At 40.7% G+C, this 17,772-nt stretch overlaps 1 protein-coding gene across 9 annotated transcripts in view; it reads right to left on the minus strand.

The window, feature by feature from the left end:
• Positions 1 to 1,743: 1,743 nt before the first annotated feature.
• Positions 1,744 to 17,772, minus strand: part of by (blistery) — an 854,610-nt gene continuing 838,581 nt past the window's right edge. For all 9 annotated transcript variants that reach the window (XM_065239770.1, XM_065239771.1, XM_065239773.1 and 6 more), the window contains 5 exons: positions 3,990 to 4,482; positions 3,820 to 3,928; positions 3,612 to 3,744; positions 3,444 to 3,542; positions 1,744 to 3,356 (listed from right to left, as the gene is read on the minus strand). In XM_065239770.1, coding sequence (XP_065095842.1) covers positions 3,185 to 3,356; positions 3,444 to 3,542; positions 3,612 to 3,744; positions 3,820 to 3,928; positions 3,990 to 4,482 — 1,006 coding nt within the window. In that variant the 3' untranslated portion in view covers positions 1,744 to 3,184. The remainder of the gene's footprint in view (positions 3,357 to 3,443; positions 3,543 to 3,611; positions 3,745 to 3,819; positions 3,929 to 3,989; positions 4,483 to 17,772) is intronic.

Raw genomic sequence — 17,772 nt, forward strand, 5'->3', positions numbered from 1 at the left:
TACCTTTCGTGAACCTTTCATAGCATCGTAATGTTTATTTACTTTGCACGATAGGTAGCCGCTTTGACAGTTCAATAGGTAGACTTGGCTTCACTCTTGGCGTGACTCATTATACACCGACTCTAACCTAAACTACAAAATAAATGTAAAAAAATAACTTAACAAAAATATGCAATTTGAGTAATTTTATTTTTTTTTTGATAATTTGAATTAAAAAAAAGAGAATAATTTTTTACAGTGTATATTTTTTCTTGAAAGGCACAATACTTGTCCGCAACTTCTTCTAATACCCCGTACAGCAGTGCCATTTCAAATGACGATTTTTTTTTTAATTTTTTGATCGACCTTCTACGATTATGTTGAAACTTTGCACAGTTGTTTGTTATAGTCCAACATGTCATTTTACATATTTGGTTCCCTAGTTTTGTACACGGCTAACACTTAGGGCTTATGCAAAAATGATACGCATCAATAGAAAAACATATATCTTGTGAACGATTTGTTTGATTGATATGGTGTCTTATACCCCGTACAGACTATGGCTTATATCATGTAATATAGGCTGTCTTGCAATGAGCACTCATACATAGGATTTCCAGTGAAAACTAGATGTATGAGTGCTCATTGCAAGACAGCCTATATTACATGATATAAGCCATAGTCTGTACGGCACAGCATACTGTTTTGGTTTAAAATTTAAAATAACGAACCATTGCCGGCGTATCAAAAAATATCACGGCGGCGGTGTGTGAAAAAGTATCGGCGGCGGCGGCGTGGCATGGTGGCGCACAGGTCTGCTTGAAAGGCCATGTAGTAGTAAAACAAATGGTATTTTAAAGGGGAAGTTTACCGCCTAAAATATATATATATATATTTTTCTTTTCGGCACGTTTTTATTTTTATAAAAATATTGAGGAAAAAAAAAGAAAAATGTTATTGTTCTTAGATTTTCTATATCTTTTTCCAATATTTTTAGAAAAATCAAAACAGTGAAAACAGTTACGGATTAGTATTTGAGGTCACGGATTTCTTTTGAGAAATCACGGTTTTGATTTCACGGATCAAATTTTGAAGATCTTGTAACAGCACTGCAATTGCAATGCCCAGGACTGTGATACATGTAGTTCAAGGATATGCTTGTTTTTATTAATTCAAGATTCAATTTTTCACGTTTATTATTTGAACAGTTTGTTTCACGTTTCCTGCCATTATATGTACACAACAATTGTAATGTAAAAGTATGTAAATCGGATAAATTTGCATGTTTTTCTTTTGTCAGAAGTTGATTTTCTATATTGAACAAGATTTGTATGGTTTACGATTTTGATTTTGCCTATGCGGTATACTGTTAAGTAATAGGTTAGGTTCTATTTATAAAAAAAAATCTTTCTGTGTTGGAGTTGTGGGAGGGAGTTGGGGTAGTAACAAAACTAAAGACAGCTAAATAAATTAGTAACGTAAAATCCAATTTGGGAGATGGAGAATATGAGGACAATAAACAATTGCTTTTCGTTTTTATCGAAGGTACCTATTGTATTTTTGTGTGTGTGTGTGTGTGTATGTGTGTAGTATACAGGACTAGTTTAAACACTTGTATTTTGTTTTGACTCTTTTGCCGATAGAATTTATATTTAACGTTTATATTATGAAACTCTTTGTTTTTTTTTATTATGATTACGTGCATGTTAATGCAAAACTTTTTCCAAGAATGTTTCTACCGATAGAAAAACAACCACGTATATCTTTTTCTGATTTCTTCATGTTGGTGTAAATTCGACTTCTTCCACCGGGGAGAGCAGTGGTTGGGAAAACCACTGCCATCAAATATAGGCACGTTATTTTTTTTTGTTTCATTAGCTTCCTCCTCAACTATCACTGACTGTCTCGCGGTTAGTGTGAGTGTGTTTGTTTGTAGGTTATGTAATAAGTTTGTTTGTGTGTTCTCAACTGTTGACACTATTGACTAACTTGTGTGTTTTAATACTTTCATTAGTTTATAAGTCTAATACATAAGTGCTTGCGCCAACGGGGCAGCACTTATTCGTTCGTTTGTTCGTTTAATCCTTTTTTTTTGTTTTGTTTTCGTAACACTTTTTTCTTCTTTGACAACAGTACGGCAAAGCGAAAAAATATTCTGCTCATTTTCAACTTGTTTTTTTTTTCTTCTGGAAGAACTCCGAGATTTTTGGCAACTCTCTCAAAGCAATTTTCTGCGAAGGGAAAAAGGCTTAAGGAAGATTTTTTGTTTTTCGAAAAGGTAATTTCGAACCGACGAATTTAGACTTAAAAGATAAGGATTGATGCTGTGAGAAAGAAGCATTGCAGAAGGAAATTGATGAGGGAATTTGCTGCTGTTCAAAAAAGAATAAAGTGATTTGATTGAGTGTTTGTTGCATTCGCGTCTTCTTCCGTGTGTGTGTGTGTGTGTGTTTGTGTATGTGTTAGTGTACGTTGTCGTTCGTTGGTTGTGTTGATTAAGTTAAGTTAGTTAGAACGGTGTGGAAGCGTAACGTAAAACTAAGCAGAAGAAGCAGAAATGAATGTTAATCAATCGGTTGCAAAAGGTCAGTTTCTTTTGTTTCAATGCGGGAGTTAGTGCAACAAAAGATAGGAAAAGAGAACTAAAAGACGTGTGGAGTTTCTTTTACATATTTGGCGGATTAATTTATTGTTTTTTTTTTTATAAATATTTTCCTCAATGTTAAATAATATTTTCTCTTCTTTTTTTTTGCGCGGAGAAGTACATTTATACATGCGTTCTATTCTTCAGCTAAATAATAGTAATAATTACACTGACATACATGGTAGAGTTATTAGCTTGCTTGTTGTAACATAATTAATACAGATGCTTTCAAATTAATAAGTGTAAATTTGCGTTTGAGTTCGTGTAAAACGTTCAACTTGACTACACAACTTTAGTGTAAGGTTTCTTAAAAAGTATATGCTACACGTGGTGCCCAATCTCTTCTAAATTTTCATGCAGTTATAGCTGCTTCCGTGGCTGCTCAATTTCTTATTTGTTTTTAGTAAGTAGTACCAATATGTAAGAAGTAATTTTTAATCCGACCTCGTTCCGCGTCGGATTTTCAGAGTTATACATATAAATTATCAAAAAAAGAGTTAGATTTACAATTACAAAATGACTCGATTTTCCTCTCAATTGCGTATTGCTTTCTCTTTCTTTCTAGATTGCTCGCGTCGGTGCTGGCTGCTGGCCACCGGTGCCACCTAGCACAACCTTGTTGGCAAACGAGACGATGGCCGTGGCCGGCTGGGTGGGTTCCAGTTCGCAGAACACGTGGCACTGGTTGTCGGCCGAAGTTGGTGATCGCTTGGCGACGAAGGCGAAGATGCGCCTGTAGAATGCCGAAAAACAATAGGACGGTTAGTGGTGATTCTTTTTTCCTGTTTACCAAATCTGATGAATGTGTATGTGTACTTACTTGGAGGATGGGATGTCTCCCGTGGTCGATGGAATGCTCCATCGGTGTTCGTCCGGATCCAGGCTGCAGAACGAAACGTTGTTGGATGGGTAGTGTCGTCTGTCGTTCGTGAAAGATTTTCAGAAGTTAGTAATGGATGGAATCATTTGATGTAGAAATCGGTCTCACCTGAAAAACAACTGCCGGGTGTTATCCGTGAGCGTGATTCCCTGGATCGATACTTTGTAGTGCACTTGCGTGGGTTTTGGCAGCGGTCGTAGCGATAGTAGCAATCCCACTGCTTTCCTTATGGCTTGAGGTCCTACGAAACAAAAAGGGAATCCAAATTAGCCTCCAATCTTCCACTTCAAAACCACGGTGCGTCTCCTAGTCCTACCTGTCAGCGACTCTGTATCACAGGTAAACAAGTACAGCACGTTACACGCGGCACCTTGCGTCAGCAGCTGCTGCTGGGCCGGCGATTGCAAGTCCGTTTGTTGAATATCCTGCAACAAAGTGCGCAAATTACCACCCAGTTCATCAACCCAATCAATCTTAAAGACTCACCAGGTCCGGTATGAGCAGCCGGCAGGGAAGTGCCAGCGGGGTAATCGAATGCTGATAGACCAGCGCCGAGAGGGACGTAAAGACCGGTTCGTTCGCGCAACCCTTCAACCGGACACCCCGAATGGTCGGTTCCACCAGGAAGTGACGTACCAGTTCCTCGCTGTTCGGTCCCTTCGATTGTACCCCTGGCGGAGGATGTGCCACCTTAACCACCAGCCCGTAGGCGTTGGCAAACGTGGTTGAATCGCGCACTACAAACGTTCCCGGTGGAGCGTTCCTCAGCAAGGTGATCGCTTCCTCGCGGCTGATGTTCGGCTTGTACCAGTACTTGGACGAATCGCGGGCAAATTTCACAAACTGCGGGGCCACCTCCTGCGGTTCGCTGTTGGCGTTGGATGTGGTCGAATTGCGGCGTGATGTGTAGCATGAAACCGTTTCGTTTTGGTTGATGATCTCCTGCTGCGGGCGCTGGTTGCCGGTAAACAAGTCCTTGCTGTGATTTTGTTGGAATGGAGAAGAAAGTTATTAGATTGTGCTTGGTAGGATAATGTGAACACGCTTGGAACAAACGAACCCAGCATGCAAAATCGACAGCGAGCTGGCAAAACATTGATGGGATGTTAGTAATGGTCAAGACAGGTCACTCGTTACACCGATAGTGAAGTTAGTTGGACGACAATCAACGGTTATCAACTGAAGTTACAATCTTTAGAATCTAAACTCTTTGAATATTTATCAAAACCTAATCTCATGGCAAGTATGAAGGCAATCGATGCCTTCAAATGATATCTTACGGTTTCTATAAAAAAAACAGATACCACGTATTATGGATATATCCGTTATCGAACTAATATGTAGTGGCTCGCCGAGCATATTCCGTGGATATAAATATTGCTTGGTATCAAATGTCTGGAGGCCACAATTTTGAACGAATTTCCCCCCAATTGCGAATGCGAATATTTTCTGAAAGCCATCATCTTGAGCTAAATCCCCCCCATTTTGGATTCCAAAATGGTGGCAGATATCGATCATCAGCTTCAACTACTCTAGCTTATTCCTTAGATAGCCATATTGAATGGTGTCAAATGCATCAATAGGCATTTAGGATTTAAAAAAGACAGTGGTTAAAAAACATCACGTTCTAGTCGAATCTCCCAGTGGGCATTTTTATTTTCGTCTAGGCCGACAATATCGGCATTATGGCCGTCAGGAATACTATCAAAATCCTCCGGACGAAACTGGCACAGGCCGTTAAGTTTGTGCATCGTTGGGCATCAGGTGCCGGATTCCAGTTGTCAGCGGAGAAAATTTCGTTCACCCACACCCATGGCCACCGGTCTTTGTCCACACCCATCCCTAGGTTATACCGCAACGAAACACCGTCAAAATCCTCGGAGTGTGACTCGACCGCAGCCTTTATTCTTTCAAGGCCCACTTCGATGAGTTTAAGGCCAACTGCCAAACTCGACTGAACCTACTCCGCTCCCTCACCAGACGCCATCCCAACAGCAATAGGCACACATACGAATCCGTATCGCCAAGGCGATCACCGACTCCCGGCTTACGGACGGGATCGAACTCACGTGCATGTCTCGGTCGACCCTGGTAGAAAAACTATCTACTGTCTATCAAAGGGCCATCCACATTACCTCCGATCTACTTTCCTGGTTTAGCTGCCTACGTTGAGGGCGGCATACTCCCCTTTGACCGACTTATCTACATGACCATCTGCCGCCGGACAATTGGATTCCTTGAGAAGACTACGGGTTCTAGCGAAGGAGTGTCCAGGATCCACTGGTGGGGAGCCAGGGCTTGGAATTTGCCCAAAATTGCCATCGATCAGACAATGAAACAAACGTTCAAGGCCGGTTCCATCACTCTTGCCGTTATCCAGACCCACCGTAACCTAATCGAACACCGATACAAACGATATAGCTTACGTTACTCTCACGGATCACCTTCCCAAGGTAAAGTCGGCATTGGGATCTCCATCAACGAAGCTAGGGTTTGTTCCAGCGTCCTAGACCAGTGCAGCGTGTTCTCGGCTGAAGCCGCCGCCGCTTTCTTTGTTATCTCCACTCCGTCAAGCAAACCAATCGTCCTTTTCACCGACTCAGCCAGTGTTGTAGCCGCCATTGATGCTGAACAGCCCACTAACCCATGGATACAGGCCATCCTCTCGAGTGCCCCACATGGCACTACTGTCGCCTGTAAACCCGGCCACTGCGGAATTCAAGGCAATGTGGGAAGCTGATCGCCTCGCCTCCTCCGGTAGACATATGTGCCTATACACGCGTAAACTCCCAGGCCCATTTTTAGCATCACTAGGGAAGCCTGGAATAGGGACTGGATTAACTCCCGCGAGCTCTTCATCAGGAAAATCAAAGGAGACACGGGAAAATTGTCCTCTCCCGCCGAAGATCTGGCCACACTCGCCTTTCCCACAGCCTCAGTGGAAACCTAGGTGGAAACACACTCTGTTGAGCATTTCCCAATACCAGGGCGCAAGAGAACTTTATGGAATTCCAAGCAGTGTAAAAGACACGCTCAGCATTGACGCAAGCCGGACCGCTGCTCTACTATGTTGTCTTAAAGAGGCAGAACTCTTCCACCAAGTTTGACAACTACCACTTCGGTGCTCGCTGCCGGCAACGGACCTCTGATACTGGTGATACCCTCATGGACCGACCATCCGCACCATCGCTACTCCAAAACCCGAACTACTGACCCCAACAGACCAACGGCACAACCAGAACTAACCCGCAAAGAACCATTGACCCTTCCTGACAGCAAACTAGACAGCATACAACACTCTGTTTTAAATAACTCTGTATTAGGGGGACCCCCTTATGGGGCCTCATACTCCTTCCCGGGACCCCCCTCAGAGATCCCCAGAGACGAACCAGTCAATGGCTGAAAGTCTCTTTAATAAAGAAGCCTAACCTAACCTTCTAAAGGGTGTATTCGATAAAAATGGCACATACATATTAACTCACCAAATTACCCCCCCCCCCCATCAAATTTTGTACAACCGATTTTCCCAGTGTTTTTGTTGTTTTTACCGAAATTGTATTCAACTCCAGCTCAGAGCTGGTAAATATCACGGCCGTCATGTGACAATGAGAAAACAGGTCCTCTCACTATCACGAGACGAAACTACCTATCACGAGACTTCTTGTCATTTTCCAATGTTCAAGCACTCATGAGAACAATTCTTATGGGGTCTTGACATCAACGTTTCTAACTGATTTAGATGAATTTAAACAAACAACCGTATGTTATCGGTAGAGTGAATATATTAATAATATTTCCTCGGTGCAAGCTACTTTAATAACATTAAATGAGCTAGTAATTACGATGATCGAATTTTTTGTCATGACAAAAAAATCGATGAGATTTTGAAGAAAATCTCTATAATCGTTTTCTCATCCAATGATAGTGACAGGAGTATCTCTGTAAATATCGCGTGAGATCTTTCATTAAAATGACATTTGCTAGCCTTGCTCCAGCTCTGTTATAATAGTTTTGGGATGTTTGCTTCCCTCTTCATATATGCCCAGAATTTTTCAATCGGGCGACGATTCAATGAATTTTGTGGGTTCATATCTTTTGGCACAAAATTGACTCCGTTGGCTCGGTACCACTCCAACACGTTTCGAGCGTAGTGGCAAGGCAGGTTGCTAGATCAGGCCAAAACAAAGTTGATCCTTTGTGCCTCGTTATGAATGGCAAGAGACGCTTCTTAAGACACTCTTCCGTATAAATCGCACCGGTGATTGTTTCGGAAGTGATGAAGGGAGCGCTTATTTCACCACATTCGCAAATCACCTGCCAGATCACGAACTTCTTTGCAAATTTCGATAATTTCTTCTTTCGAACATCCTCCGGAACATCAAACTTAGGCTGTGTTTCATTTGGTAAATTTTCACTTAAATTTGACGCTTCGAAAATAAATTAAGATGTTCGATAATCCCTCTGTTGTTGATCGTCCGATTTTCGAGAAGATGTATGTCAAAATTGATTTCTTGTCTGTCAGAAATAAGTCTGCTGGAATAGCAGATTTATTTGAAAATTTTCCATCTGTCAAATTTAAGTGAAAATTGACCAAATGGAACACAGCCTTAGACTTGGCAATGAAATATTCTTGCCCAGGAAGTTGACGGAAGTCGGTCTTGACGGAAGTCGGTCTTGACGTAGATTCCGTCATCCATCACGATGCAACACGATTTGGTGAGCAACTTCGTGTAAAATTTTCGGGCGCGGGTCTTCGCAGTGAAATTTTGCTTTTCATTACAGTTTGGGGCTTTTTGCACCTTGTAAACATGTAACCCAGAACGCCTCATGGTTTTCTGCACAAAACAGATCTTGGACTTTTCAGCAACATCTCGAATTGATATGTTTGGACGGTTCTTGAACTGTTGCACCACTTTCCTGGCCATTTTACTATCCATTGGGCCACTTTTACGACCACTCCCTTCCTTGCTTCGGGCACTCCGCTCCTTGAAGTTTCTTATCACACGAGACACAGTTGTATTCGAGGGGGGCGATACTCAAAAAATCTCACACTAGCGAATAAATCTTCGAAAAATCTTCTTTCATTTCTCGCATCTACTTGCATCGCGCATCATCTTTTTGTAGGAAATCTTCAAATTCGTGATAAATCTTCTTTCTATCTACTCAGCGTACGCGCAGCTAGCCACAGCAAAACACAATATTTCCTGCATCGTAGATAGAGTCGTCTCCCTCGGTTGTATTTGCAATTCCAAGCTATTTAGCGATCCATCGGTGGGACGCCTTTGAATTTCGATTGTAAGTAAACACATTTTTTTTCACGGATAATTTCTTGTTTCGGCGACATGACTGGAACTACTGTATGAATAAATATAAAACAGATGTAAACAATACACTATGAATAAGATTTACTCAAATTTTCAGGTTTTTTACTCATACCCAGACAACCAGAAGTCGCATAACAATGTACAGAAAGTATCGTAAATAACTACAGTTTAAGTCAACATCGCATATAAGTATGACATACATCGCATTGTGTTTAAATTAAATCGTATAGAATGCAAATTTGCGACTTATATGCGATGAATCATTTTTCCATCGTACTGTACCACAAATTAAATCGGATTACATCGTAAGGCTTTTAAAATTGAATTTGTTATGACAGATTAAATCGTATATGATGCCAAATCAACTCGTTTAATAAGAAATTAAAATTTGCACGTATATGGCCTCCACCTTTGTAGGTATAAGCCCATTTTTGCATTCTATACGATATGATTGTTTGTATATCACAGAAACAACTTTGAAAATACGTGCATTCTGGTTGTCTGGGTACGGCTCAAAAGTTACAGTGTGCCATTTTTCGGTGCGCCATTTTTCGGTGTGCCATTTTTATCGAATACACCCTTTAGTCGCCTAACTGATTCCGTAAGAATCGGAAAACTAACGCTTTTTACCGATAAACCTGCATATTTTCCCAACCATATGGTACCTATGGAACACAAACTAATACCATAGAGGTAACTCTAAGACCACTGGGTCCCGAAGAAAATCATTATTATTTTTGGCTCACTCAGTACCAGAACAACGGTCCCAAGCAGTCCCAAGCTATTTCACTCACCCCTGCATGTTTTGCATGAATCCACACACCCCTGATGTTATCTGTCAAACTTTCATAGCGAATCAAAACAAACATAGTGTAGTAATAGAATTTCAACTAGAATAGGGTACGTTAATCGTTTGCTTGGGACCAATAGGCTACTAAAGTGGTGAGCCAATTTAAAATCGTTAGCTTCGTATTGATTGTTGCTAATACTATAGAGGTAACTCTAAGACCAGAAAGTCCCGAAGAACCGTGCTCAACTTTTTGGCTCAGCTCTGGTACTATCTTCGGTCCCAAGCTAATCGACGCACCCCTCGAAACATGGGAAAATTCACTAACCCCTCATTTTATCTGTCAAACTTTCATAGCGAATCAAAACAAACATAGTGTAGTACTGGAATTTATACCAGAATGGGGTACGTTAATCGATTTGCTTGGGACCAATAGGCTAGTCAAGTAGTGAACCAATTTAAAATCGTTAGTTTCGTATTGATTGTTGCTAATACCTCTCAAACCTGTACTAGCAAAGGCTTTTCTAAGGTATGTTTAGTTTATTTTTTAGAATTAAAATGAGATTCAAAATGCAAATTTTCAATTCAGGGGTGAAGTCGATCTTGCAGGTTTTTAGTTGGCATTTATATACTTGATCGTGTTCGCTGAAGAAAAACCTAGTGTTAAAATTTCTACAAAAGTTGTGTTTTGCGATAAAACTTCAAATTCGAACGCAACATAGATAAAAATGCGTCTAAATGTAAGTAATTCATATCAGGTTTTTTACATAAAATCATTTTCTGATACAAAATAGATCATTTTAATGAAATCTGATTTCAGATTTAAATTCAGAGATCCAAAATTAAAAAAAATAAGTCATTGTGCCGAACAGAGCACCAGAATAAATGCACATTATAATCGGTTTTAAGGAACAGTTTCACAAAATTGTACATTTAGAGCGGTACAATCCATCGTTTGTTAGGGAAAACTTGGCAAAAGTACTACTTAATACCATAGAGGTAACTCTAAGACCACTGGGTCCCGAAGAAAATCATTATTATTTTTGGCTCACTCAGTACCAGAACAACGGTCCCAAGCAGTCCCAAGCTATTTTACTCACCCCTGCATGTTCTGCATGAATCCACACACCCCTGATGTTATCTGTCAAACTTTCATAGCGAATAGGCTACTAAAGTGGTGAGCCAATTTAAAATCGTTAGTTTCGTATTGATTGTTGTTAATACTACCTAATGACATACTAAACAAATTATCTCGTAACAATACCATAGACTAGGATTGTTGAGAATCGAAAATTGAGCGGAGTAGTGATCAACTTCACCCCGTTTTACGCTACCCATAATGCAATAATAAAAATTGGTCAACTTCAAATTGGTGTAATTCTTTTAAAAATGTATAAAACACCTGAAATGCTGCATTTGGAAGTAGAGTGTATATTCAATGGTTGCTATGATGAGTTTTCACCGTTTGGTATCCAGTTTTCAAAATGACATCCAAGCAAGAGGAGTAGCGTGTCAAAATTTTGCTCGCGCAACAAGAGAATCCGACGTTCTCACACGCCAAGTTGGCAAAATTGCTGGATGTGGCCAAATCGACCGTGACAAACGTTCTAAAAGTGTTCGGGAGCGTCTGCCGACTGCCAGGAAGCCTGGAAGCGGCGGCAATCGTAACCCGGACGTGGCAGCGACGACGAAGAAAGTGGTGGTGAAATATAAGCGGAATCCTAACCTCTCCATTCGGGACGTCGCTGGCAAGCTCAATGTCTCCCATACTAAATACTGTGCAGCGGGCCAAGAAACGAGCCGGGTTGTCGACGTTTAAGAAGGTGAAGGTGGCGAACCGAGATTACAAACAAAACACGTCGGCAAAGCAGCGGTCCTGAACGCTGTATACGAATCTGCTCACAAATTTCGACTGTGTTGTGTGAAGGCGGATTTCAAGCAGCTTCCGGGACAGGAGTTTTATATCGCATCAGGAAAAGGGAAGGTAGCTGAAATTTTCAAAACCATCAAACTATCGAAGTTTCCGAAAAAATATCTCGTCTGGCAGGCCATATGCACGCGTGGTCTAAAAAGCGGCTTTTTTATTACTACGGGAACCATCAATCAAGAGATCTACGTCCAGGAGTGCCTGGAAAAGCGGCTGCTACCATTGCTAAAGCAACATAATAGACCTGCGCTATTCTGGCCGGACTAGGCGAGCTGCCACTATGGGAAAAAGGCAATCGAGTGGTACGATGCGAACAACGAGGTTGTGGTACCCAAAGACCACAACCCTCCCAACAGCCCCGAACTCCGCCCTATCGAACGGTGGTATTGGGCCTTGGTCAAACGGAATCTCAAAAAACTAATAACTAAATCCATGGAAAACGAGCAGCAGTTTAAATCTAACTGGCGTTCGGCGGCGATAAGGTCGATGAGACCACTGTGCAAAATTTAATGGAAGGGGTTAAGCGGAAGGCACGGCAGTTCGGATTTGGCAAACCAAAAGAATAAACGAAATTTGTTTCCTTTAAATATATGAATTGAACTACCAAAAGAAAAATAAGAAGAGTTCGATCCCGATCTGGTCGAGGAAATCTTTGGGGTTGAAAATTTCCTCGATTTCTCTGGGCATAGAGTGTGCAAGTGTGTGGAAGTGCATAAGTGGATAAGTGGAAGTGCATCTAAAACCGAGGGGGGTGGCACATCTAAATCTCAATTCTAGATGCTCAAAAAATCTCACACTAGCGAATCAATCTTCGAAAAATCATCTGTCATTTCTCGCATCTACTTGCATCGCGTTTCATCTTTTTGCAGGAAATCTTCAAAATCGGCATAAATCTTCCTTCTATCTACTCAGAGTGCGTGCAGCTAGCCACAGCAAAACACAATCTTTTCTGCATCGTAGATTGAGTCGTCCCCCTCGTCTAAAACACTTATTGAGAGCCGGCGAAAGGCTCGCTACGTAAAAGCCTAGAAGAAGAAGTTGAGTTATTGGCACTTACTATTGAGTTGGTGCCTTTTATTCGCTCTTACGTTTGTTGTCAAACAATAAAAGAGCAAATCAACCCAACGCACAGTGGGACGAAATCAAAAAAAGTGGGACATGGCCATTTGCGGCGAAACTATTGAGTGTAGCATTTTGATATCTTCTTAAATGTTTCTTCAATTTTGAGTACTTTATTTAAGTGGTGAAAATGTTGCTTTAAGGGAGTATACACTAAGATTAAAGAAAAATTACATTTTTGTGTCTTGAACATCTATCATTTTAAGAAACTTTGTCCAACACGACAATTTCCTATCTCTCAAGTGGATGAAGATATATGGTCAAAATGGATTACAAACGGTAGTACCCCCTTAAAACTCGTTTTTTTTAACATATTTTTTTTGTTTGATTTTTAAAACTTTTTCAATGTTTTACAAAGTTGTAAGTGCTCTAAAAATGCACATTTTGTTTTAGAAAACAAATAGTTATCTCTGTGTTTAAAGGATATACATCCATATTTATAAATTTTTTACACTACTTTTAAGGGGTTGTATCTTGAAGGTTAGCAGTTATAGTAGCTAAACTCAACGTAATTTCGTTAAACAATTTTTACCTTACTGTTACATATACAATTAATAAAGGGATCCAAGCGGATGCCTAGTGAATTTTCTAATAAAGTACCTCAATGTTTTGTTTCGTTCTGCTGTTTTCATAATTATTTTTCCAAGTATGTACATTAGGATGGGTTGCAGCTTCGGCAAAGTTTTTTGGTATAGTATTCTCAATGTAAGTTCAAGTTTAGGTGAAATTTGAGCAATATTAGGATTTTTTTCATCAGCATTGTAAATGTATCCGATATATAATTTACCTGACACATTTTCAATCATATCGTTTTCATTGGATTTTCTTATAGTGCAAATTTATTTGACTTCCACATAACAGGAATATGTCATATTGGTTCAGTGAATAACTTCGTCTAGTTTAGAGATAGAAAATTGTCGTATTGGACAAAGTTTCTTAAAATGATGCCACCTACAATGTTTTCATAGATGTTCATCGATTTTAACAAGTCATAAAAATGTTTTTTTTTTTAAATCTTAGTGTATACCCCCCTTAATCAAAATTTTTGCCACTAAAATAAAGTACTCAAAAATCTCTCTACAAGACATCAAAATGCTACACTCAATAGTTTCGTCGCAAATGGATATGTCCCACTTTTTTCGATTTCGTCCCACCGTGCAACGAGGGGCTTCCGTGCGCCAAGTTAACGTTGAATCAGGGTCGCAGCAGAAATAATTCACATTTTTGCAAAAATTCGGCCGACATGAGCGTCCATTCACCGAAAAAGGAGGAAGAAGCCGCACCGCTACTGATCGGAATCAGTAGCTCTTCGTGAGTTGCTGTGGGCGATCTATGCCAAGCGCGTCACCCTCGTTCCAAACAACATACAGTCAGGAATCCTTATTGCCGGATTCCTTATTGCTGGGGTAACGGGGGCGTGAATAAGGAACCGCGAATAAGGATACCACAGCTTATGGGATTTTCACTAATAGGGGCTGTGGTGGATTATCTCATTTATTTCAAAATATAAAGCTATACTGTCTTTGACAAAGTTGTTGAACTGGGATAGACCAACAAACTTGGATTCAGATTTAATTGGAAACTACAGCGCAAGAGGCGCTTCACTTTTATGTTACTTATGTCGGGCGCTATAATGTATGGATCTTGCTGTCTTGAGCAAAATTATTCAAGAGACCAAGTCCTTTCGGATGGTGGCCATATTAGTTCAGATCTCTCTCTACGCAGCGCTAGTGTGCACCTGAGCTGAACCTGAATCTCAAAATCCTGACCATATAGAAGGTTACTGTCTTCAGCAAAGTTGTTCAGGTGATCATGTTCTTTTGTATGGTGTTCATATGAGTTCAGAACTCTCTCACTACACAGTGCTAGTGTGCATGTGAACTTCCTATATAAACTGTATCTTGCGAACCTGACAATATAGAAAGTTGCTGTCTTGAGCAAAGTTGTTCAGGTGACCAAGTCCTTTTGGGATGGTGGTCATATTATTTCAGAACTCTCTCACTACGCGGCGCTAGTGTGAACATGAACTTCCTTAATATTTATGTCTGGAAAGCTTGTTGCTGTGCAATTTGAGGACATGAAACAGAATAGGGATGACGTGTAGAGGCTGGAAATCGATTTTGGACGCTATTTTTTAATCCAAGATGGTGGTCATAGATTCAAGAAAAACTGCCAAATACCCTATAATATGGGTATTTCCGAAAATGGAACGACGTGTTGATGCCGGAAATCAATGCCAGACATAATTTTGGAATCCAAGATGGCAGCCATCGGTTCAATAAAAACTGTCAAATACCCTACAATTGTACGGTATTTGACGGCTTTTCTTGAACGAATAGCCGCCATCTTGGATTCTAAAATGTAGTCTGGAATCGATTTCGGACCTCTACACGTCGTCCCCGTTTCGGAAATACCCATATTGTAGGGTATTTGACAGTTTTTCTTGATTCGATGGCCACCATCTTGAATTCCAAAATTGCATCTGGCCAACCTCTATACGGCATCCCCTTTCCGCACACTAGCGCCACGTAGTGAGAGAGTTCTGAACTAATATGAACACCATACAAAAGGACACATGATCACCTGAACAACTTTGCTGAAGACAGTAACCGTTTATATGGTCAGGATTTTGAGATTCAGCTTATATAGGAAGCTCAAGTGCATACTAGCGCTGCGTAGTGAGAGAGTTCTGAACTAATATGGCCACCATTCGAAAGTAATTGGTCACTTGAACAACTTTGCTGAGGACAGTAACTTTCTATATAGCCAGGATCACGAAATATTCTATGTTGGACCTAAGATCGATATATTATAGCGCCTGTCATAAGTAACATAAAAGTAAAGCGCCTCTAGCGGTGTAGTTCCCAATTAAAACTGAATCCAATGACACAGGCTTGTTGGTCTTTGTCGAAGACAGTACAGCTTTATATATTGAAATAAATGAGATAATCCACCACAGCCCCTATTAGTGAAAATCCCATAAGCTGTGGGCAGGCATGGAAAATCATTTACATTCATTTCATGCATTCATTTACATTCATTTGCCTCTAACTTTTTTCGTCAACAGCATTCCGCAAAATGATGTACAACTTTTGTTAAGAACTCAAATCTGTATCTCTTATGCATCACGAATTAGAGCGGGCAGAACTCGTTAGTGTTTTTCAATGAATGTAAAATACATTCACTGAAAAACAGTAGTGGATTTTGTTTGCTTTGGTTTGTCATGCATAAGAGATACGGATTTGAGTTTTTAGCAAAAGTTGTAGCTAACAACAAAACCCACAAAAGCACCATACATCATTTTGCAGAATTAGGTTGATGTCTGCAAATGAATGTAAATGAATGCACGAAATGAATGCAAATGATTTTCCATGCCTGGCTGTGGGTATCCTTATTCGCGTTTCCTTATTCACGCCCTCGTTACCCCGGCAAAAAGGATTTCTGAATTACCGTATGCGTGATAATGTTTGCACCATCGTACAAATAAGGTTCCCGTTTCCCCTGTGCATACAATGCCTTGGTTTTCTTTGCATGCACGTAACCTATAGCACATACCGTAGTAGGCTGTGTATAAATGAAAATGATTTACTTAGTTTGACAGTTGCACCATGACGATGTGGCAGCGTATTCGTGATTTGTCCCACGCGCAGATGTCGCAAAAAGACATTTCAATCGCCGTGGGAGTGTCCCGGTGGACCGTCAAAAGGATTTTAGACTGAGAAAAGAAAGGACAACTATCCGCGAAGGTGGCCACAGGTCGTACGAGGTTAGCTCGGGTTCCGAGGGTTATCGCTGCTATTAAAAGGAAGATTCGGGTGAATCCAGTGCGTCCAATAAGGAAATGGCAAAGGAACACGGGATCAGTGACTTTACGGTACGGTAATCCGCTGTTTTACTCAATATGGCGCGTCATGAAGGCCAAGGTCTGTTCTAAACGCCACCCGAGTACAGCAAGCCTCAGACAAACATTGACCCGTACCTGGAGAGAAATGGATCCAGACTACATTATTAGAAACTGCCGTGCATTCCGGAAGCGTGTGGAGGCCGTAATTGCAGCAAGTGGAAACTCGATCGATGATTAACATAGTTTAAGACTCTGAGAAACATCCCCCCTTTGAATAAATAAAAAAACTCGAAAACGAAATTGTTGAGAATTTTATTAATTTTGACATTGCTCAATGGTGCAAACATTATCACGCATACGGTACAGCTCGCCAGCCTCATCCGTGTTGAACACCCTAATAGCTCAGCATTACTCAACCATCACGACAAAACGGTTCATTTCAGGACCACCATAAATTTGTTAAAGAGTATTTTCTGGACATTAGTCAAAATCGGATGTCGAATTTCAGTTCCCAAAAGTTTAAATCTAACATACCATGTATTTTTAAGGCTACATTGGGGATGCAATTTCTAAAAACCGAAGTGGGTTGCGGCATGAAAGTGGTTTGATTTTGATCCAGAGATGATGGATATTAATTCTTAATACGCCAATCGATATGAAATTTTTCTACGAATCTGTTAAAATTAAGACTATATCAATTTTCAAAAGGTCAGTATTGAAAATTGTACGAATGTGCAACTGTTGCTATGATAGTTAAAATTATCACCGATTACCTGCGAAAAGCGCTTTCCCTAACACAGATTTCAAAATCGAATTCCATCCGGTCTCGCCGGTGTTTATTTAATTACCGCGTGTGGTGAGTGGTGGTGTCTGGTCGTCATTAGCAGCAGCAGTGCTTTCGGTGCGTGGCGTTGTACATTTTTCTCAAGTACACAACGAAAGGCTCCCCGCAAGCAGCTAGCTATCAAGGCTGCCCTCAAAAGCCCTCTATTCACCGAAAAAGGAGGAAGAAATCGCACCACTAATGATCGGATTCAGTTGCTCGTCGTGAGCCGCACAATGCGCGTTAGGCTCTCCTCAAATGTAAGGCAGGTGGTGTTCATTTGAAACGGTAATAAATTTTCGGGGTGACCTTGGATTCACATCCGGTCTTCAGCCAAGATGTTTTCAATACTCCAAAGGTTCTAAATTTTGCACACGAAGAAAATCGACCAACTACTGCGCCACCTAGAGCCGACGAATGCCATTTTGTCGATTTTCCCCATACA

Source organism: Ochlerotatus camptorhynchus, unplaced genomic scaffold, assembly GCF_037179485.1.
Source record: "Ochlerotatus camptorhynchus isolate MF236.1 unplaced genomic scaffold, CSIRO-AGI_Acam_v1.1 ptg000062l, whole genome shotgun sequence".
NCBI classification, from domain to species: domain Eukaryota; kingdom Metazoa; phylum Arthropoda; class Insecta; order Diptera; family Culicidae; genus Ochlerotatus; species Ochlerotatus camptorhynchus.